The sequence below is a fragment of the Phyllobates terribilis genome, unplaced genomic scaffold (genome assembly GCF_046119375.1).
Source record: "Phyllobates terribilis strain yellow unplaced genomic scaffold, ASM4611937v1 Scaffold_8__6_contigs__length_399053987, whole genome shotgun sequence".
NCBI classification, from domain to species: Eukaryota; Metazoa; Chordata; class Amphibia; order Anura; family Dendrobatidae; genus Phyllobates; species Phyllobates terribilis.
This window is the reverse complement of record NW_027362768.1, coordinates 248,697,857-248,722,029: the sequence shown is the minus strand read 5'-3', so window position 1 is coordinate 248,722,029 and position 24,173 is coordinate 248,697,857. Positions and strand designations below refer to the sequence as shown.

Below are 24,173 nucleotides of genomic sequence, written 5' to 3'. Positions count from 1 at the left end.
TGACTCCACCAGCAGTCCATACCTTTTCAGTATCCCCCAAATTTTTGAAAAGCCTTTTCTTAACAATCCTTTCAAGGCTGCAGTTATTGCTTGTGCACCTTTTTCTACCACACTTTTTCCTTCCACTCAACTTTCCATTAATATGCTTGGATACAGCACCCTGTGGACAGCCAGCTTCTTTAGCAATGACCTTTTGTGGCTTAACCTCCTTGTGGAGTGTCAATGACTGCCTTCTGGACATCTGTCAAGTCAGCAGTCTTCCTCATGATTGTGGAGCCTACTGAAACAGACTAAGGGACCTTTTTAAACACTAAAGAAGCCTGTGTTTTTTAATTATAATTTATTGAGATAATGACTGTTGTGTTTTCATTGGCTGTAAGCCATAATAATCAACATGAACAGAAATAAACACTTGAAATAGATCACTGTTTTTGTAATGAATCTATATAATGAGTTTCACTTTTTGTATTGAAGACCTGAAATTTAACTTTTTTGATCTAATTTTGTGAGAAGCACCTGTAGCTGAACAGGAAGAGGATGAAATGCTGCAACAAATTAAAAATGCAGCAAATAGTCCTTATGGGGGCTTTGAACTATCCAGATATTCAATAGGACATAGAATTTTCCCGTTGTGCTAAAAGCTGAAAGTTCTTATCCACAGTTCAGGACAATTACCTCTCAGTTGGTAGATGAACCAACCAGGGGAGGTAATCTGCTGGATCTAGTTCTGTCAAATAGACCAGATACCATTTAAGATCTACAGGTCTGGGAGCATTTGGGAAACCGTGACCATAATATAGTAAGTTTCAATTTAATATTCAATAAAACACTTCAAAATGGAAATGCAAAAACCTGGAACTTTAGGAAAGCTGATTTCAATAAATTAAGGGAAGAGCTTAATCGTGTAGACTGGGACCACATCATAACTGGAATTCCAAACAAATGGGGCATGTTTAACCCCTTAAGGACGGAGCCAATTATGTCTTTACCACTTCATGCCAGAGCTGTTTTTCGCCTTCGTGACCAGGCCAATTTTTTCAATTCTGACCACTGTCACTTTATGAAGTAATTACTCTGGAACGCTTCAACTGATTCTCCTGATTCTAAGTTTGTTTTTTTGTGACATATTGTACTTCATGATGGTGGTAAAATTTATTCGATATCACTTGCGTTTATTTGTGAAAAAATCGGAAATTTATGCCCTTAAATCAGAGAGATATGTCACACAAAATAGTTAATAACGAACATTTCCCACATGTCTACTTTACATCAGCACAATTTTGGAACCAACATTTTTTTTTTTTTGTTAGGAAGTTATAAGGGTTAAAAGTTGACCAGCGATTTCTCATTTTTCCAACAAAATTTACAAAAACATTTTTTTAGGGACCACATCTTATTTGAAGTGACTTTTAGGGGCCTTTATGACAGAAAATACCCAATTTGACACCATTTTAAAAACTGCACCCCTCAAGGTGCTCAAATCCACATTCAAGAAGTTTATTAACCCTTCAGGTGCTTCACAGGAATTTTTGGAATGTGGAAGAAAACCATAAACATTTAACTTTTTTTCACAAAAATGTTACTTTAGACCCAATTTTTTTATTTTCACAAAGGTAACAGGAAAAAATGGACTACACAATATGTAGTGCAATTTCTCTTGAGAACGCTGATACCCCATATGTGAGGGAAAACCACTGTTTGGGCGCACTGAAGGGTTCGGATGAGAAGGCGCGCCACTAGACGTTTTGAATGTAAAATTTGCTTGAATAATTAGCGGACACCATGTTGCATTTGGGGAGCCCCTGATGTGCCTAAACAGTGGAAATCCCCCACAAGTGACACCATTTTGGAAACTAGACCCCTTAGGGAACTTATCTATATGTGTGGTGAGCACCTTGCACCCCCTGGTGCTTCACAGAAGTTTATAATATTGAGCCGTAAAAATAAAATTTTCACATTTTTCCCAGAAAAAAATGTTTTTCATCCCCTAATTTTGCATTATCATAAGGATAACAGGAGAAATTGCACCATGAAATTTGTTGTGCAATTGCTCCTGAGTACGCCGATACCCCATATGTGGGTTAAAACCACTGCTTTGGTGTACGGCAGGGTTCGGAAGAGAAAGGAGCGATATGTTGGCTGCGATAGGTTGCAGACACCATGTCACATTTGAAGAGTCGCTGACATGCCGAAACAGCAGAAACCCCCACAAGTGACCCCATTTTGTAAACTACACCTCTCAAGGAATTCATCTAGGGAAGTAGTGAGTATTTTTTAATTTTTAAATTTATACCATTGGGCAGTGAAGAAAACATAATTATATTTTTACCACAAAAAAATGTTTTACCCTCAGATTTTACATTTTCACACAGGGCAATGGGTAAAAATGGTGCCGAAATGTGTCGCACAACTTCTTCTAAACGTGGCAATACCCCATATGTGGCTGTATCGTACCGCTTAGCCATACGGTGAGATCTGGGAGGGACGGAGCGCTATTTGACAATTGGGAGTACAAATTATTGTAGAATAGGCTTTTGGATTTGGGAGCACACAATTTTCTGAATTTCTTTTGGGGGGCAAGGGCCATTTCGCTTTTCCAGAGCCTTTCTGCTACCAGTAACTTGGAAGTCCCTTATATTTTTAACAGATAACGGACCTGAGTGGGGACTAGCTTTTACTGGGAACATTTTTCATATTGTTTATCCGGGGCTCTATGCTGAGCACTTACATCGGGGTTTCTATCTAAATTTCCAAGTGATGTAATTCAGATGAAACCCCTGCGGGATTCATTCACTGTAATGAGGCAGCAGTGTTACTCTGGACTCCGTCTGGCCTCTGTTTAGCGGTGTCCTTTTTTTCAGAAGTGCACAAAACTGTGGCCTACTGCACTTTTATGCACGCCTAAAAAAACTGACACCGTGGATAAATGTGAGCAGAGCCTTACTGCGATCTCTAGGAGACATAATAAACAAATCAGTAGCAGGTGAACTGGTTTTATTTATTTTTCTTACGCCGTTCCTCGTGCGGTATAAGTGATGAGATTACTTTATTCTTCGGGTCGGTGCGATTACAGCAATATCAGATTTATATTGGGTTTTTATGGTTGACAGCTGTCACACACTAAAAGACTTTTTTTTTTGCAAAATCTAGTTTTTGCATTGCCATATTTTGAGAGCTATAATTTTTCCATATTTTGGCCGACAGTCATGTGACGGCTTGTTTTTTGCGGGATGAGTTGACATTTTTATTGGTACCATTTTTGGGTACGTGACATTTTTTGATTGCTTTCTATTCCGTTTTTTGGGAGGTAAAATTAACAAAAACGTACAATTCAGGAATTGTTTTTTGAGTTTTTTTTTATGCTGTTCTGCGTGTGGTAAAAGTGATAAGGCAGCATTATTCTTTGGGTCAGTACGTTTACAGCGATACTACACTTGCTGTATATTTTTTTTTTTTTTATGTTTTGGCGCTTTTACACTATCAATTTTATAGAATTTTTTTTTTGTATCGCTTTATTCTGAGAGCTATAACTTTATTTTTCGGCTGATGGAGCTGTATGGTGGCTTTTTTTTTGCGGAACAAGATGATGTTTTCAGCGGTACAATTTTTATTTCCATTTTGCTTTTTGATCGCATTTTATTCCACCTTTTGTTTGGCGATATGATGAAAAAGCATAGTTTTTTGCTCCGTTTTTTATTTATTTTTATTATGGTGTGCACAGAAGGAGTTAATTAGTGTGACAGTTTTATAGATCGGGTTTCGGACGTGGCGATACCAAATATGTGTACTTTTTTGTTTTTGAATAAATATACGGATTTATTGGTTTAATATTTTATTTATATTTTTTTACAGTTTGAAAACATTTTTTAGACTTTTTTTTACATTTTTGCTTAGTTCCTGTATGGGGCATTAATTTTTATTTTTCTAATCACTGTTCTCATGCAATGCAATAGACATGTATTGTATTGCATTGCATTGCATGGGAGCTTTGCTGACAGCTTCACACTGTCAGTGTCTCCTGCTAGACTTCAGCTGCAGGCTGAGCCTAGCAGGACACCGTACATGGCAGACCCGGAGGCGGTCATGTGACCTCCGGCTGCCATAACGGCAGGTCCTCTCAGACAGGGGGCCGTCGGAGAGGTAAGTGAACGACCCCCTCTCCTCTCACCAACATCCTGATGATGTCCCCTGTCACTGCTACTGATCTCAACCGCAGCGCCTGCAGGACCCTGGGGGTCCTGAGCGCTGCAGGACCACCGACAGTTTATAAATGTCGGCGCTGCACAGAGCCCAGGCAACGCCGACTTTTATATACAGTGGGTGGTCGGGAATCAGTTAATGACCAAGCCAAATTTTACAATTCTGACCAGTGTCACTTTGAGGTAATTACCCAGGAACGATTCAATGGATCCCGCTGATTCTCAGATGTTTTTTTGTGACATATTGTACTTCATGATGGTGGTAAAATTTCTTCGATCTCACTTGCACTTATTTGTGGCAAAAATAAAAATTTGGCGAAAAATTTGAAAGTTTTGCCATTTTTAAACTTTGCTTTTTTATGCCCTTAAATCGGAGATGTCACACAATGGTTAATAAATATAATTTCCCACATGTTTATTTTACATCAGCACATTTTTTTAAAGAAGTCTTTTGTTAGGAAGTTCTAAGGGTAAAAAATTACTAGATTTCTAATTTTTCCAGAAAAATTTACAAAACCATTTTTTAGGGACCACTTCATGTTTGAAGTGACTTTATGGGGCCTTTATTACAGAAAATACCCTAAAGTCACACCATGGGCGTGGAGAGGGGGTGAATATTCATGCCCTTTAATAGCGGGCACATGCGATTGCCTGGCAGCAGCAGGAGCCATGCTGCGGATACACACTGTACTGCTATTAAGGAGCAGTGAATATTCATTTTCTTTTGCAGCGGCGACAGTGTAGGCTGCTGCCTGCCGTGCCCCGCTCCGCTGCCGCTCCCCCACAGTATGTATGTATGTGCTGGGGGAGAAAATGACTAGAAGGTTGGAGGAGTGGTTAAACTAGGGATTGGGGGGGGGGGGGGGTATTCATTTTTTAGGTGGGGAAGATAGTGCAGATAGTGACCTGGGCACAAATAAAGAAATTGGGAGCGGGGTTAGAAAAGTCAATGTACACTGCTCAAAAGAATAAAGGGAACACACAAATAACACATCCTAGATCTGAATGAATGAAATATTCTCATTGAATACTTTGTTCTGTACAAAGTTGAATGTGCTGACAACAAAATCACGCAAAAATAATCAATGGAAATCAAATTTATTAACCAATGGAGGCCTGGATTTGGAGTCACCCCCAAAATTATAGTGGAAAAACACACTACAGGCTGATCCAACTTTGATGTAATGTCCTTAAAACAAGTCAAAATGAGTCTCAGTATTGTGTGTGGCCTCCAAGAAGGGGGGGCACTGCTAGAACTAATATTAACCAACAGGCCAGACCGCATATCAAATGAGTTGGGGGTCACTTGGGTAATGGTGATCACAAAATAATAAGTTTTTGTGTATAAAACTTGGCATGAGGCATAACTTCACAAAGCAAATGGGAGACATTTATTAGCATCCTGAATAGGACCTGTGCACAATATATACCCTAGGGCAGTGATTTTCAACCTTTTTTGAGCCGCGGCACACTTTTTATACTTAGAAAATCCTGGGGCACACGACCAACCAAAATAGCACAAAATGACACTAAAACAGTAATATACATATAGTTAATAATATAGATTCTAAATTTATTTTACTCACTCAGTGTGAAACCTGGGCCTGTTTCGATAAACACAAGAGATATCCTGGCAGGAATGGTGGAAAGACGCACACGAAGCTCTTCCTCAACAGTTCTCAGTTTCTCCCTGTTTTTAGTTTTTATCGCAGTCAAGCTTGTGAAGCCCAGCTCACATAGATATGTGGTTGAAAATGGGAGCAATGTCAAAATAGCTTTGTTGGCCAGAATGGGGAACTCCTTGGCAACAGATAACCAAAAACTGTCCAAAGGAAGATCAGCAAACATTAGCTTTAAACCGCGATCTTGCTTCAGTTCAACGAGTTCCTCTTGCTCCTTTAAAGTCATGTCCTTTCCAGCAACGGATAATGAGCTGTATGGGTCCCTAACCCAGTCAAGGCATTCTGTGAATGCTGAAGAGAAATAGAACGATAACTTCTCCTCAAAGAGTTTTCAAATGTCTGCCAATCGCTTCGCACATTGCAGCAGTATTGTCATCATGCAGTTTCTCGGTGAGTGGGAACATCTGGAGGTTGCCACCCTGCACATGTTGTTGCCAGAGCTGCACTTTTAAACGGAATCCGTTCATTTTATCAACCTGCTTACAAGCACTTTCATTTCGACCTTGCATCCGTGTGTTTAGTTCATTCAGATATTGAAATATATCAGCCAGGTATGCCAGCTTTGCACACCACTCATCACTTGCAAGCAGCTTTGAATAATCTGACCTCTAGTTTGTAAGAAATATTTTAAGTTCCTCTCGCAACTCATACACATGGGCCAGCACTTTGCTGCGTGACAGCCACCTGACCTCCATGTGGAGCAATAAGATTTTATGTTCCGCTCCCATTTCTGTACAAAAAGACGCAAATAAGCGACATCTCAAAGGTCACGTCTTCACAAAGTTCACTATGCGCACAACATCATCCAACACAGGAGCTAGATCTGCTGGTAAGGTCTTTGCAACGAGGGCCTCACGGTGCAAGAAACAGTGGGTAGCAAGAACATCTGGGTTTCTTTCTTTAACCCTACTTACAAAGCCTTTGATGCGCCCTACCATGGCTGCGGCTCCATCAGTGCAGACACCTGTGCAGTTTTCCCATGTAAGTCCACTTTTATCAAGATATTCCGATGTGACTTGGAATATTGCCTCTCCTGTTGATTTTTCTGTCAGTGCCTTGCAAAATAGGAAGTTTTCTCTAATGGCTTCACCATCCACAAAACGCACATTGGCCAACAACTGACAATGTCCACTGATATCCGTCGACTCATCAAGTTGCAAGGCAAATTTCTTACTGATGCGCACCTTTTCCAAAACAACTGTTTCAATGTCCGCAGACAAGTCATCAATCCGTCTGGCAATTGTGTTATCAGAGAGAGGCACTTTAGCTATCTCTTTAGCTGCTTCAGGGCCAAGCATCTCATTTACAATAGCTTTACAAGCTGGTAGTATTGATGTTTCTGCCACAGTGTGGGACTTTTTTTATTTAGCTATGAGTTCAGCAACAAGGTAGCTAGCTTTGAGGGCTCTCTCATTTACCTTTGTGCTTTTTCTCAAAAAAGTTGCCCCTTTCTCATTGTTTGTACGTAAGCGTACAAAATACTCCCATCGGTTTATTTTGAACGGAAAGGTGTTTCGTTTGGAGATGGCGTTTAAGTTTGCTTGGCACCATAGCGCTATTGGAAAGCTTCTCACCACACACCAAGCACAGTGGTGTTGGTGCTGTCGCATCCCCACTGGAAGTAAATCCAAATGAAAGATAGCTTTCACTGTATTGCCTTGAGCTCACCGTCTTGTCTTTTTTCTTTTGTCAAACTCTCATACTAGGGCCTTCATTTGGGTTAGAATTGTGTCCAGGGTCCTGTTCGGCATTTGCCTTTTCCATTCTCAAATACTTCTCCATCACTGCTGAGATAGTGTGCGCAGCCACACACTAAAATAGAAGAGTATTACATTATCTGCCACACTTAAAGGACCTCTGCTAGGCATATTTCATTCCTGAGGGCTTAAAAAGCAGCTCTCGTGGTGACAAGAAGCTGATTTAAACCCCCCAAGAGTGAACTTCGCGAGAGCTGTATGTGTGTGATAACTTATATTACTACGGTCTGCATTTCCTGCTTGAATTGACACTAGTGACGTAGCACTCAGCTCTCTATAAGTAGAATAGAGCCGGCTGCCAATTGCTACGCCACTAGAGTCAATTCAAGCAGGACATGACTGCTGAAGAACGGTACTAATATCATTTATTATTCCATACATACAACTCTCACGGAGTTCACTCTTGGGGGTTTTAAATCAGCTTCTTACCACCACAAGAGCTACTTTTTTAGCCCTCAAGAGTGAAATATGCCTGGCAGAGGTCCTTTCAATAAATTATTTATTTAAAAAAAGTGAAATAAAGGATAACCCCCTCATATATTCAATCCCATGTAACCTCATAAATACAGTCCCACGTATATGAGCACATGATTATCAGCATCATATACTGTGGTGATGTGCACTGTACAGCGCCACAGTATATGGTGCTGATTATGATTTGGCTCATATACTGCAATATAAAGGGGTACAATGAGAAGTACTATGGCCATGAGGCCAGAGTACAAGTGCCAGCTCATATACTCAGCATATGAGATGGTACTTGTAGTACTCCAGCCTCATGACTATAGTATTTCTCATTTTACATTTCTCATTGTTATATGCAGTATACTGCTGGAGTACTAAAAGTACCAGCTCATATGCTGAGTATTCTGCCAACAGTTCATATACTCAGGCAAAAGCTCATATAGTCAGCATTATTGGTGGGCATTACCTTGGCGGCGGGCAAATGCGAGAGTCTCTCCGCTCTCAGGATGACGCGCTGGCCTCGGTGACGTCATTAAGTCGCGCGAGGTTCAAAGCTTGCGCATGTGTTATTGTACACGTCTCCTACATTGTAAGAAGGCGTGACTGCGCATCGAGCGCATTGCCGGCAAACAACACAGGGGGCACCATAGTTTGGGGAACTTTCCCCGCGGCACACCCGACCATGTGTCGCGGCACACTAGTGTGCCTCGGAACACTGGTTGAAAATCACTGCCCTAGGGGAATAAACATGCTAGAAATAGGAGGAAACCACTATGACTAAATAGAGCTGTAAGGGTATGTGCCCACGTAGCGTTTTACAAGCGTATTTGATGCGGAATTTCCGCAGCTGAAATTCTTGTAAAACGCTTGTTAATCTGCACCCCATGGTCCCCTATGAGAATCCGCAAGTTCTATGCCCATGCTGCAGATTTTTCTGCAGCGTTTTTGATGCGCACAAAAATCCGCAGCATGTCAATTAATTTTGCGTTTCCACATGCAGAATTGCCTTTGCAATGCAATAAAAAACGCAAGGCGAAAACGCTCGATAAGCACTTGCGAAATTCCGCATGCGTTTTTCCGGGAAAGGACATGCGGAAATGAAGTGCAAATTTTCTGCTTCATTTCCGCAACGTGGGCACATAACCTTAGGGGCGCAATAAGTGACAAAAAGAAAGCATTTAGAGAACTAAAGTAAGTAGGTAGTGATGAGGCAATAAATAAATACAGAAAATGTAAATACATTCTGTAAAAACCAAATCAAGGCAGCAAAGATTGAGGCAGAGAGAATCATTGCCAGAGAAAGTAAAAATAATCCCAAAATATTTAACTACATAAATAGTAAGAAACTAAAAAATGATAGTGTTGGCCCCCTTAAAAATAGTCTGGGTGAAATGGTGGATGAGGAAAAAGCCAAGATGCTAAATGATTTTTATTTCAACAGTATTTACACCAGAAAATCGCATGACAGAAAACATGATTAGTGATGACAAAAATTCTCAATTAAATGTCACTTGCTTAACCCAGCAGGAAGTACGGCGGCGTCTAAAAATCACTAAAGTTGACAAATCCCCGCGCCCGGATGGGATACACCCGCGAGTACTGCAGGAATTAAGTAACGTCATAGATAGACCATTATTTTTAATCTTTAAAGATTCCATAATAACAGGGTCTGTACCACAGGACTGGCGTATAGCAAATGTGGTGCCAAAATTCAAAAAGGGGACAAAAACTGAACTTGGAAATTATAGGCCAGTAAGCTTAACCTCTACTGTGGGTAAAATCCTGGAGGGTTTACTAAGAGATGCTATACTAGAGTATCTGAAGAAGAATAACCTCATGACCAGGGTGGATTTGATTTAAATCGAACTGATTTAAATCACGATTTAAATCACGATTTAAATCACTAGTCAGTAAGGCTTGATTTAAATCAGTGATTTAAATCAAAGTTTCTACCTAAACTAGTTCTTGCTACTTTACTTTAACATGCAAGTAGATGAAGATTTTTAGAATCACTTTTTATATTACTTTTTTCTCCCCAGTTTAATGGGTTAATCATTCATATTTGGACACCACTGTTCTGTTGTACTTAGGAAGGAGAAAAATAATCCTGACCTTAATAACAATTTAAATAGATTTATTCAACTGAAACAATAACATTACAGCATAAGCTATTTGCTTAAACAAACATCCATGTTTGTTAACTAATTTGGCTAAACAAAATATATATATATTTTAAGAAACTTAGACTGTCAGCCCAGCCGACACATGAAAAACTTAAATACTACTGTCCCTGCTGTCCTCTGTAGCTCACTCGTCGTCATCTTCATAATCATCTTCTTCTTTGTTCCTATTCATAATCTGGAAAAGAAAAACAAGCTTTCCTGCTTTATTGGGTCCCAACCGATTTCTCAATTTAGAATGAATGAGTCCAAAGGAAGAGAATATTCTTTCAACGCCTGCAGAAGAAGCTACTGCTGTTAAAAGTGAAATCAGTACTTGAACAGTCTCTAAATCCAAGCGCTTAAGTGACTTCCACCAGTTTACTGGTGTGACCTTCCTTAAAATATCTTCAGCAAACATATATTTCTTGAATGGTTCCCCCATAGCTCTGAAGTTTATTATAGTTGGCATTAAAGATGGATGATTGCTGGATACCCATGTCATAGCTAACTCCTCTTCCTCAGCACTTAGGTTTTGACCCTGATATTGGATATTGACAATATTTGCCAAAAAATGAGCTGGAGTCAGTGCTTGTCCCATTCGTTTGTTTACTGCTTGTAATTTAATTCTGTCCATGTGTAGTTCTGTTTTTAAGTGTTCACTCAGTTCCTTCCAAATTTCAACAGCATCCGCAATAAAACAGCTATTTTTCTGTATTTTGTTTAAAGCTTGAGAGATGGGTTTCAGGAAGCTCAGCATATGTTCAACATTTCTCTTAAGCCCAATGTTGAGGATTTTGGCCGTGACAGTGCCATCTATTTTATCTCTATTTTCTTCACAAAGTGTCATCAGAATAGGCCAGTTTTTGATATACTGCTCAAAACCGTCCACCACAGAGTTCCATCTAACATCTTGTGGGAGCGTTAGCTTGGTTCCACCCATCCTTTTCAGAGCTGCTGCAGCAAAATGATTATTACGGAAGTATTTAGCAATTTCAACAACATTAGCCTTTATTTCTGGAACACTTAAGTCTTTGGCTAAGAGGTGCAGCAAATGAGCTCCCTGCTCTTCTAAATTTCTTCTCATCTTGGATACGTTTGCAGCATTGTCAGTGACCAAACTGCGTACTAGACATTTGAATTTTTGTTCACATGTTATAGCTTTTACTGCCACTTCTTGTAAGTATTCTGCTGTGTGTGCATTTCCTGACGTATCAGTTGTTTGTTCAAGGAAGACTTTACCTTCTTCTGTTATACAAGCACATACAATAGGATCATTGTGGACATTACTCCACCCATCAATACTTAGGTTAACAATTTTACCCTCCAGAGCTGTTGCACATTGCTCCATTTCTCTGTCATACACTTGATCCAGCAGTTTCCCTGCAACATCAGCTCTGCTGGGTGGACTGTATCCTGGTCTCAGTGACTGAACCATATTAATGAAATGTGGGTTCTCAGTCAGACTCCTCCCTTGTCTCAGTCTACCACCCTACACGTGCACTCCGTTCTGCAAATGACTTGAAACTAAAATCCTCCATAATCCGAACTTCCCACTCCCGTCTCCAAGATTTCTCGCGTGCTGCGCCAATTCTCTGGAATGCACTACCCAGGACAGTTCGATTAATTCCCAATACCCACAGTTTCAAGCGAACCCTAAAAACACATTTCTTTAGACTGGCGTATCACCTAAACACACTCTGTCCATCCCAGCTTTCCCCCATATTAAAATCTTCTTCAACTTCGGGTTCAAACCAACCATGCACATAAAAGCCTCTGTCAGGACTGCACACATACTGGCTGGCGACCAGTCCATGTATTATTATTTATCCTATTCAGTATATCAAGGCTGCATTATACAATATATGTACTTTTTACCTTTTGTGTCTCCCCCACTTCCTCATAGACTGTAAGCTCACGAGCAGGGCCCTCACTCCTTTCGATATGAGATGCTTATTCTGTATTGTCTGTATAAGTCCCCCCTAAAATTTGTAAAGTGCTGCGGAATATGTTGGCGCTATAAAAAAATAAACTATTATATTATTATTAGGGTGCCGTTTGTGAGTAGCTAATATCCGCCGAAGGGATGTTCGACTGATGCCACTCTCCCGTGACATGCGGCGAGTGCTACTCTGTGGGCTCTTGCTGAATGAAGCTAGGACAGCCACTGATGTTTCTTCATTAGTGACAGTTTTTTTGGGTCCACATTTTGGCAAATCCAACACTGAACCTGTCTCATGAAATTTGGCAAGCAGTTTGCTAACTGTAGCATGGAAGATGGGTGGTCTCGTAGGATGTCTTGCATTGAAATCTGCTGCAATGACCCGAGCACTGCGTTCACCAGACTTCAACACAATTTCTATCCGCTCCTCACGTGTTAACCTCTGCGACATGTCAATGGCTGTAAACAAAGAGAAACTTGTAAATAACTCAAAGAATAAAGTTATGTTAAAACCAAGCACACCATTGTTTTTCTTATGGAATTCTCAATAAGTTTGATGTGTCACATGACCCTCTTCCCATTGAAAAAAATAAAGTTGGATCCAAAATGGCTGCCATGGTCATCACCCATCTGGAAGAGTTTACCCCCTCCCATATACTAATGTGCCACAAACAGGAAGTTGAGATCACCAAGCATTCCCATTTTATTTAGGTGTATCCATATAAATGGCCCACCATGTACATGTCCACTATTGTAATACATCTACCTGCTTAAAATAACTTCTGTAACTGAGTACATTGATACCCACCTAAGACAGTTGGTTGAGACACTCCCGTCTTGCATTAAAGACACGACTGATGTCCTCATGTGGGTTGATGGTGTCCTTGTGGTAGATGGTACTCTCATGGTCACGGCCGATGTTGAGAGCCTTTACACTTGTATCAGCCATGATCTGGGCTTGTCAGCGGTCCACCTCTTCTTGGGGACCTCCGACCTGGATGATCCATCACTCAAATTTATCCTTGAGCTCCTCCACTTCGCCCTCAGCTACAATTATTTTCTATTCAAAAACAGTGTATCTCCAGCGAAGTGGCACGGCAATGGGGGTGGCTTTTTCTGGGTGCCTGGGAGAGGGATATCTTTGGCGACGGCATGCAGGGCGCGGACCATTTCGTGCGTGTCATGGCTGAAATACATTGATGACCTTTTGTTTTTTTAGCAGTGGACTGTGGGGAAGCTTGATGACTTCATGGCACGGCTTAATTCCAACTCCTGCGGCATTAACAACTTTACAGCCTGTGCCGTATTAGTACGCACAGGCTGTAGTCCCCCGGTTCAGTGAGGGCTCCGGCGCTGAGCACCGCACTGAACCGGGCACATGTCAGCTGATTCTTACAGCTGACATGTGCCCGCAACAGCCGCGGGTGGAATCGTGATCCACCTGCGGCTTTTGACATGTTAAATGCTGCTGTCAATCTCTTGACAGCGGCATTTAACATCGCCGCGCTGGAAGTACGTCACTTACCCCGCCCATCGGTGACCCCGTCACGTGATCGCGGGTCACCGATGGATGGGCATGACAACCCAGGGTCTGCAGCAGACTCCAGTGGTTGTCATGAGCTGGTCGCTGTAAGTGCCACCTAGTGGTCGGTGCTCATAGCACATGACCATTTCTACTACATACAGGTGATCTGCTGATCATCTCTATGTAGCAGAGGTGATCAGACAAGTGCTGCTTCTAGTCTCATATAAAGACTATAGAAGCATGCAAAAAGTGAAAAAAAGTTTTTAAAAATATTTAAAAAAAATAAAAAAATCTAAGTTTAAATCACCCCCCTTTCGCCCCATTCAAAATAAAATAATAATAAAAAAACCCACATACACATTTGGTATCGCCGCGTTCAGAATCGCCCGATCTATCAATATAAAAAAAGAATTAACCCGATCGGTAAACTGCGTAACGAGAAAAAAATTCTAAACGCCAGAATTGTTTTTGGTCGCTGCAACATTGCAATAATGGGCGATCAAAACATTGGATCTACCCCAAAATAGTATCAATAAAAATTTCAGCTTGGTGCGCGAAAAATAAGCCTTCACCCGGCCCCAGATCCTGAAAAATGGAGACGCTACGGGTCTTGGAAAATGGCTCCTTTTTTTTTTTTTTTTTTTTTTTAATAACCTATCTTTGGAAATTTTTTTCACCACTTAAATAAAAAGAACCTATACATGTTTGGTATCTACGAACTCGTAATGACCTGGAGAATAATAATGGCAGGTCAGTTTTAGCATTCAGTGAACGTGGTAAAAAATAAATCTGTGGTATTGCACTTTTTTTGCAATTTCACCGCACTTGGAATTTTTTTTCCCGTACACGATATGGTAAAACTAGTAATGGCGTTGAAAAGTACAACTTGTCCCGCAAAAAATAAGCACTCACATGGCCATATTGACCAAAAAATAAAAACACTATGGCTCTGGGAACAAGGGGAGCAAAAAAAACGAAAATGCAAAAAACTGAAAATCCCAGGGTTGCGAAGGGGTTAAACTCACATGCGCGTACCACCATACACGTTTGGATTTTCTGGACGTCACTCTGGAGGTGGATTCTCAATCCTTCCTCCAGACTGCCGTCTTTAGAAAACCCACTGCAGTCAATTCACTACTTCACGCCACATCCGCACATAACATCTCGACGATTAGGGTCATCCCGGTTGGACAGTTTCTTAGGATGAAGTGGATATGCTCGACTGATTTCTACTTTTGAGAAACAAGCTGCAGACTTGGCTGAACGGCTCAGACAACGTGGCTATAGTAATAGATGCATCGGCCGTGGCTATGGGAGTGCATGTAGCACCCCTCGTAGCAGTCTTCTGTACCCTACTCCCCTGCAACCCCAACAAACATCAGAGAAAATCTGCTTCATTTCCACCTTTAACCATGAGTGGGGGGGTCGATGCTGCGGATTTTGTCCTGACACTGGGATATCCTTAGCGCCAAGCCCTCCCTACGGGACCATGTGGGGGAGTATCCGCCACGGGCAAATAATTTGGGCGATTTGCTAGTTTCCAGCCATTATGTCCCTCCCCCTGCAAACACATTCCGATCCCGTGGACCCCTGGTTCGCGCTTTCCCCTGTGGCTTGCGCTAGTGTCCTGAGATGTGCCTCGTTTACATCTTCTGACCAGTCCTGCACTTAAGATTTTAAGGTACATCACGTGTGGCACAACCCACGTGGTATATTAAGCGACGTGTGGTTGCCAACTTATATACGTGGGTTTAACATCGAGAGAGTTACGGGTCAGGGTACTAGAGCACGTGCGGGACATTGGCGCGGCCAAACAAGTGGCCAAACAAGCCGACCCCCGAAAACTCAACCCTGAAAGTGCGAGGTATCAATGTGGTGAGCCTTGGTTCTCGGGAGGGGGGAAGCAGGGGTTGGTAATGCCAAACAACTTCTGTCCCAGAAGGTGGCAAGATGATCACCATCTTTGATACTTTGGCTCCGTGGGGTCTGAATGAAAGTCTGGGGTTTTCGTCCTTCCTCTAATATCTATACACAATGTTTTTGTCTTTTGCATGCTCTCCTGCTGATCTCGATCCCAGTCTTTTTGGACTGGATTGCGGTTGGTTTTCTTTGATCTGTTTTTAACCATTTTAAATACTTTGTCTTTTAATTCTAAGTGATTAATAGTAAGGACCTCCATATACACCCTACTTTCCACCTAAGTTACCCTCTGTCTGTATTTTTTTCGGAACCTTCTCAAAGACAGAGGAATTATCTGAACAAAATGCCTACTCACTCTTTGGATGATTTGGACTACATCCTACTTTATCCATTTTGTCAATCATGTCTGCAATAGACATTTTAAAGAGTCTAATGTACTTATTAACTTTCTTTGCATTTGTGTCATGATTGTTGATTACTACCAACATTTATAGGCATATCTCTGGGGGCAACTGTAATAAAATATATACATTTGTGGTATTTGTTTACACTCTGGCTATGTATATGTATCTCATGAATATTTACAGTACTTGTGCTACCCAATACCAGATATTTTGACGCTGTGCGCCTGTGCTATGGGCTTCTGCTGCCTCGTGCACGCATCTGGCTATCAGTTTGCCCTCTGCACGTCCCTGGGGATGACGTCAATGTATGCGCCCCTGGACACGGGACAACTGTATGACGGCTGGGGTCCGTGCGGCGGGATTTCCTGGTGCATGCGCCGTAAAGCGCTTCTCTGGTAGTTCTGGAAATGCGGTCACATGATACACGTGACCAATTAGGGGTGTATTTATGAAGGTCCTTTCAGTATTGCTCACAGCGCCTCTTGGGATAGCTTCGTGCTTAGCGGGTGAAACGCGCGTTGAGGAGTGCTCCTTGACCACCGAGACACCTTTGTGACACCCTGCGCTACCTCTGGGCCCCTCCTCTTTTGGTGAGTTCATTGGATTCTCTTGTATTTGATATTTGTTATGATTCTGTGTCCTTCAAGCTGTATTTAGCTACTGATGGGAATGTTTTCTCACCTCCCACATGGGATGCATGTGGGCCCTTTTTGGAACTGCACGGTGTTGCAGTGTCTGATCCACTACACCGTATGTCTTAATTATATAGTATATTGTGATTTTAGCATTATTCTCAATAAAATCTTTTTTATGCCATGATACTTGTGTTCTCCTTTGTTTTATTTATTTAAAATAACTTCTATAGAGTATAGGATTTTTAAGGTTCAGATTTTTAGTCCATAATCTGCAGCATGTCAATTTTATGTTTTTTGCCAGTGTTTTTCATCCATTCAGTGCACTGTAAAAAAACAAAGGCAAACATGTCAAATGCAGATTTTTTGAGGCTGCATTTTCCTGCCAGCAGATGCAGAAATTTCCTACACACAACACTCAACGTGTGCACATACCCTTATGATCAGAATGTAGTTTACCGGCTGCAGTGGAGTGGGGTCCCAGGGTTGAGGTTTCTGGTGGCTGCATAAGTGGGGCAATGCTGCTTGTCCTGGGCTGGTAAGAGGGAGTTCAGTGGTGTGGGCTCTTTTTTTTATGGCATTCTGTAGGGTCAGTTTTTATAGATTGGGTCATTTACTACATGACGATACCAAATGTGCGCTTTTTTTGTTTGTTTGTTTTTACATGTGTATTGGTATAATTTAATTTTTTCAATAGTCTTTTTTACTTAGTCCTGTGTGGGATATTAACTTTTATTTGTCTGATCACTAGTCTCATGATTGCACTAGCACTGCAATGCATGAGACCTGTGATTTTACACTGGCGGATTGCCTGTTAGACCTTGCCTGTGGCTGGGTCTATCAGGCCACATATTGTGACACACCAGGAGGTCATTGTTTGTTTGACCTCTGAGTGCCATGACGACAATCTACTGATGCCAGGGGGGTGAGAAGGAGCACACACAGCCTTCCAAATGTTGCAGTCACTATAAATTGTGGCATCTGTAGAGTTAATCAGCCAGGAGCATGCTGGCAGTGTCCCTGGCTGTTGCTGCAGGAGATAAAAAGAAAAGAAAAAAATAATCAGCTCACTTTATTGCTGCAGGCTTTGAATGCAGGGAAGCACATTACTGTTTGGATAGAAAAGAGGAAAGGAGATACCAGCTTCCAAAAATAGCAAAATGTATTGAGATAAATCCACGCAGTTTAAAATTTCCATATCATGTCAGGGAATCTGCTGCAGGAGATCGTGCTCATATTCAGCACTTCCTGGTGATCCCATGCTGTGATCGGTCAGACTGACAGATTACAGCAATCAGAGCTGGGACAATGACATGGGTCCCTGCATCTCTAGCTGTGCCGGGCAGCTGTCAGTGCGGAATGGTTACACAGTGACCATTTTAGTACATGACTGAGGTGGCATGTCATGATGCGGCAACTGACACCTGCTCATGACTTGCTATGTTCGTCATGAAGAGGTTAATGTTTTTCAGTGTTAACTGTGAATAAAAACCTTTGACTAAATTGTAAAGTATTTAACATTCTGATGACATGCAATGTTTAACTTAAAGTATTCTTTATTTCAGGCATTTACATTATAAATCTGAAGCGCACATGGGAGAAACTTCTGCTGGCTGCACGGGCTATTGTTGCCATTGAGAACCCAGCGGATGTCTGTGTAATCTCTTCCAGGAACACTGGTCAGGTACTATATTTTCTTTATTTTTCTTACTGCTATGCCACTGTGGGTAAGAACCACTTATACATTGCTTTTACACAAGTTAAATTACATCTCTAAACATTTGGGAGTTACATTTTGCCACAGACTTTACCCGCCTTACTATATTTTATGCCTATTGTGTTTCCTGCATAGGCTTTCAAGCCTAAAGGTCCATTTACATGAACCAATTAATGGCATGATATAACGGCCAATTTACTAAACCTTTGCTGATCGGTGGGCGTTTAATAGCCTGTGTACAAACAGTCCAAAGTAAATCATGCGCAGTGAGCCAACTGTAATAGACTGCCGTAGTTCTGGGCTATGCGAAACCTGTTATGCCCCCAGTTATTGCCCGCAGTTCCCCTGATTGTGATTGACAGTGCTCACTTGGCCAGAGCGAGCTGTCAGCACTCAAGCTGCACACATAATGAAGTCACCCAATTTTCATCAATGCCACCTTTAAGCGGTTGCCACTCGCTAGTTTTACACCCCTTCTTTTTCTCATGGAAAAAAGCCAGTTTTCAATGTGAGTATAAAATGAAATATATACTGAAGGTAACTTAATAGGGACGAAGTCCCTGAAAATTGTTTAGTGTAATTTACATTTTAACCCCTTCATGACATGGCCAATTTCTGTTTCTTTTTTACCTCCCCTTCCCAGGACCATAACTTTTTTATTTTTCTGTCCATATAGACGTGAGGTCTTTTTTTATTTTTTTTGCTGGAAGTGTTTTACTTTTGAATGACACTATTCATTTTACCAGTGTCCTGGAAAACGGGGGGAAATTCAAGTGCGGAGAAATTGTGAAAAATAAAAAAAAATTGCCATTCTGACTATTTTTGGGAATTGTTTTACAGTGTACATTTTGTGGTAAAATTCACCTTGCAACGATTCTGCTCACCTGTACAACTACAGCAATACCAAACATCCATTTTTTTTAAAATTAATTGCAAAAATGTAAACGTTTGGGGGAAAAAAAATGTAAGGCTGTCGGCATTTTCCATGATTTGTAATGCTAGAACATTGCTGCGTATAGCACATGCTGACGTGGTGTTATATGCTACAGTTGGATGGCGGCATTTAACGGGTTAACAATCATGGGTGGAGCTCCACCTGCAATTGTTAGAGGCAGGTCCTGGCTGTAACAGGCAGCAATCACCTGGGGAGTACAGAGCTGGCTCACCCCGTGAGCAGACTCCATACATATGTCAAAAGTGGATGTCGTGAAGGGGGTAAAGGATGACACACTAAGCCTAACATTTGAGTAAAATGAAAGGACATTTGAAAATTGAAGCCAATGTTAAAAAGCGGAAAAACTGACCGGCACATCCAGACTAGTGTGAACATGTACCAGCAAAGACAACAATTCTAAGAAAAATATTTAGCTGCACTCTAGAATGTCAATTTAAAAATTAAAACTTCATTACTGAAAATGATATAAGTGCTACATTATGTACATATGAAGTATTGGGAAATTGGATATTGCTCTAAACAATTTGACAGTAAAAGGAACTTGTATTCATTTCAAAACAGACAACTTTGATGCTTATAACTGACGACATATTGTGAGTAATGTACACATAGCGTCAGTGGAATCATCTTCCCCTTCCAAGTTTTGGGTTTATACGAAGAGTTCATTTTATCCACTGGAGTGGTGGTATTTTCCAGTTATGGGATCAGAAGTTACATTAGGCTGTCCTAGGCTTACTCTACATTGAGCGGGGGTGCCAGTCTCCCCGGTAAGGCAGGAATGATTTAGGGTTATCTTTTGCTTCCCCCTCCCAATTGTGCCAACATATTAAGAGAATACCCATCGTCACTTGGTCTATGATGATCCTTTTTGATCTAGTCCTATGGTGCCCTTGCTTTAAGGCCTTTTAATAAAGTACATTTTTGTTTTTTTTCCTGGCTGTTTTATTGTTTGGGCCCCTTACACTTTTCTGTAGGTTACCTCATGACACTTGTCAGATTAAAAAATCTGTCAGGAAGGTTAAAATAAATTCAGCCTTTACTGCCAAAGCCAGTTTTCTAGAATCAAAAATGTAATCCAGCAACGGGCCAATGTACTGTATAACTTATGCCTGGAAGATTTGAGTATTTATCAGCTATATCTTGGTCTGAGCTAATTTGCCAAAAATGTAAACATTTCCTATGTATTTTTTCAGAGAGCGGTGTTGAAGTTTGCATCTGCATGTGGAGCCACGCCAATTGCTGGACGATTCACTCCTGGTACTTTCACAAACCAGATTCAGGCTGCATTTCGGGAGCCACGTTTACTAGTTGTAACTGACCCACGAGCTGATCATCAACCTCTTACAGAGGCATCTTATGTCAATATTCCTACAATTGCCCTCTGCAATACAGATTCTCCCCTGCGCTATGTGGATATTGCAATTCCCTGTAACAACAAGGTAAGGGAAATGGTTGGAATCAAACTGCTTCTTACAGTCAAAATATTTTATCCATGGGAGAGACTTACCGATGACCTTGAGCACTGCTAGAAAAAGCTGGCCAAGGGCTACACCGGACTAATGTCATTGGGCCTCCCACTCCGTTTGATCATCTGGCTACATTTTCTCTGAAATGCCTGATACTAGAAGTGCTCATTTTACTTGGGATTACTAGCAATATTGTTTCCCCAATGCTGTTATATGTTGCCATCTACTGGCTGATATTTGCTTGATAAATTCAATAAAATTATATTTAGCAAATAAAAATCCTTTTTTTTTTCTGCACAACTTTTTTATATGTTCTTGGGAGGTGGACACTCAAATGTAGTAGAGTGGGCCTCCAAATACGCGTATGCGCCTGAAATTGATACACAGCAAAGCGCACGTTCTCTTTTGACATCATTCTACCACTGTCTTACACATCAGGATCTCTCCAAACTCTACATAATTGCAGATAATTTTGCACATATATATGTGTATATATGACATTTCTTGGACATTTTTTGTACCAATATAACTGGCTCAGTTCATCTCTACATACAGTACAGACCAAAAGTTTGGACACTCCTTCTCAGTTAAAGAATGTTCTGTATTTGCATGACTTTGAAAATTGTACATTCACACTGAAGGCATCAAAACTATGAATTAACACATGTGGAATTATATACTTAACAAAAAGTGTGAAACAACTGAAAATGTCTTATATTCTAGGTTCTATAAAGTAGCCACCTTTTGCTTTGATGACTGCTTTGCACACTCTTGGCATTCTCTTGATGAGCTTCAAGAGGTAGTCATCGGAAATGGTTTTCACTTCACAAGTGTGCCCTGTCAGGTTTAATAAGTGGGATTTCTTGCCTTATAAATGGGGTTGGGACCATCAGTTGTGTTGTGCAGAAGTCTGGTGGATACACAGCTGATAGTCCTACTGAATACTGTTAGCTGCTTTTTTCTTGCCATAATACAAATTCTAAGTAAAGAAAAATGAGTGGCCATCATTACTTTAAGAAATGAAGGTCAGTCTGAAAAATTGGGCAAACTTTGAAAGTGTCCCCAAGTGCAGTTGCAAAAACCATCAAGCGCTACAAAGAAACTGGCTCACATGAGGACCGCCTCAGGAAAGGAAGACCAAGAGTCACCTCTGCTTCTGAGGATAAGTTTATCTGCGTCACCAGCCTCAGAAATCGCAGGTTAAAAGCAGCTCAGATTAGAGACCAGGTCAATGCCACACAGATCTAGCAGCAGACACATCTCTTCAACAATTGTTAAGAGGAGACTTTGTGCAGCAGGCCTTCATGGTAAAATAGCTGCTAGGAAACCACTGCTAAGGACAGGCAACAAGCAGAAGAGACTTGTTTGGGCTAAAGAACACAAGGAATGGACATTAGACCAGTGGAAATCTGTGCTTTGGTCTGATGAGTCCAAATTTGAGATCTTTGGTTCCAACCACCGTGTCTTTGTGCGACGCAGAAAAGGTGAACGGATGGACTCTACATGCCTGGTTCCCACCGTGAAGCATGGAGGAGGAGGTGTGGGGGTGCTTTGCTGGTGACACTGTTGGGGATTTATTCAAAATTGAAGGCATACTGAACCAGCATGGCTACCACAGCATCTTGCAGCGGCATGCTATCCCATCCGGTTTGCGTTTAGTTGGACCATCATTTATTTTTCAACAGGACAATGACTTCAAACACACCTCCAGGCTGTGTAAGGGCTATTGACCAAGAAGAAGAGTGATGGGGTGCTACGCCAGATGCCCTGGCCTCCACAGTCACCAGACCTGAACCCAATCGAGATGATTTGGGGTGAGCTGGACCGCAGAGTGAAGGCAAAAGGGCCAACAAGTGCTAAGCATCTCTGGGAACTCCTTCAAGATTGTTGGCGGACCATTTCTAGTGACTACCTCTTGAAGCTCATCAAGAGAATGCCAAGAGTGCAAAGCAGTCATCAAAGCAAAAGGTGGCTACTTTGAAGGACCTAGAATATAAGACATATTTTCAGTTGTTTCACACTTTTTTGCTAAGTATATAATTCCACATGTGTTAATTCATAGTTTTGATGCCTTCAGTGTGAATGTACAATTTTCATAGTCATGAAAATACAGAAAAATCTTTAAATGAGGTGTGTCCAAACTTTTGGTCTGTACTGTATGTGCTGGCATTAGCATACATACATCTTATTGGCTAAAGGTAATTCTGTCTACACCCATCTTTCGGATATTAGGAATCTCTCTACCTTCTAGTTTCCTTTCTTCCTTCTCTCTAGAAAAGTACATTCTTAAGGAGACCCCTTATCTGAAAACACATACTGGCTCAAACTCCATTTGAGAAAGCAAGGAGTTGCACTACAAAAATCAAAATGGAGTCAGGGTAGATAGTGTAAGGCTGTGTGCCCACTATGCATTTTTTTTAAGTGTTTCTGCAGCGGCAATTCCGCTGCAGAAACGCTTAAACGCTTGGTAGAAGGCCTGTCATGTCCCCCAATGATAATCTCCATGTGCTGTGCACATGCTGCGGAAATTTCCGCTGCGGATTATCATTGCGGAAAAATCCGCAGCACTACCAATTATTTTGCAGAAGCGCTGCGTTTTCGCCGCCATTGACTTGCATTGAATCGCTTGGATTCCGCATCACTGCATCTGCAGATGTGGAATCCAAGCGTTTCAATGTGTGGATGGTACCCAGGTTTGGAGAAGGAGACTCCTCCAGACCCCGGTACCATAGTACCTGTAAAAAAAGAATAAAATAAAAAATATACATTATACTTTCCTTCTGATGGCCCCTGGTGTCCTTAGCGATGCATCTCGGCTTGCCGGCAGCTCGCGATGGTCTGAAAAGGACCTGCCATGACGTCATTTAGTCATGTGACGGTACATGCGACCACTGCGTCAGCAGGTCCTTTAGTCTACCGCGAGCTGCCGGCAAGCCGAGACAAGGACACCGGGGGTCATCAGAAGGTAAGTATATATTTACATGGATTTATATAGAGTGACCAAGTTGGGTCAAGCACTTTCCAAGTGATGCTAAAATCGCTTGGAAAGCGCTTGTCAACCCGCATGCGGAAATGCATTTGAGGAACGCTTCACTTTCCGCATGTCCCTGGCAGGAAAAATGCATGTACAATCCGCATGTGTTTTTTCTGCCAGGGAGATGCAGAAACGCTCAGGAAAAAATCCTGAGCATTTCTGCATCGTGGGCACAAAGCCTTAGGCTGAGTTCACACGATGCGTATTTCATGCGTTTCCGCGGCGTTTTTGCAGTTGCGTAAACGCCGCGGAAACGCATGAAAAACGCATGGTAGAAGGGAAGCAATGTTCCCCAATGGAAATCCGCATGTGCTGT

At 41.5% G+C, this 24,173-nt stretch overlaps 1 protein-coding gene across 1 annotated transcript in view; it reads left to right on the top strand.

The window, feature by feature from the left end:
- RPSA (ribosomal protein SA) overlaps positions 1 to 24,173 on the top strand; it is a 41,538-nt gene that overhangs the window by 7,625 nt on the left and 9,740 nt on the right. The window contains exons 3-4 of the mRNA XM_073644126.1: positions 18,251 to 18,369; positions 20,551 to 20,796. Coding sequence (XP_073500227.1) covers positions 18,251 to 18,369; positions 20,551 to 20,796 — 365 coding nt within the window. The remainder of the gene's footprint in view (positions 1 to 18,250; positions 18,370 to 20,550; positions 20,797 to 24,173) is intronic.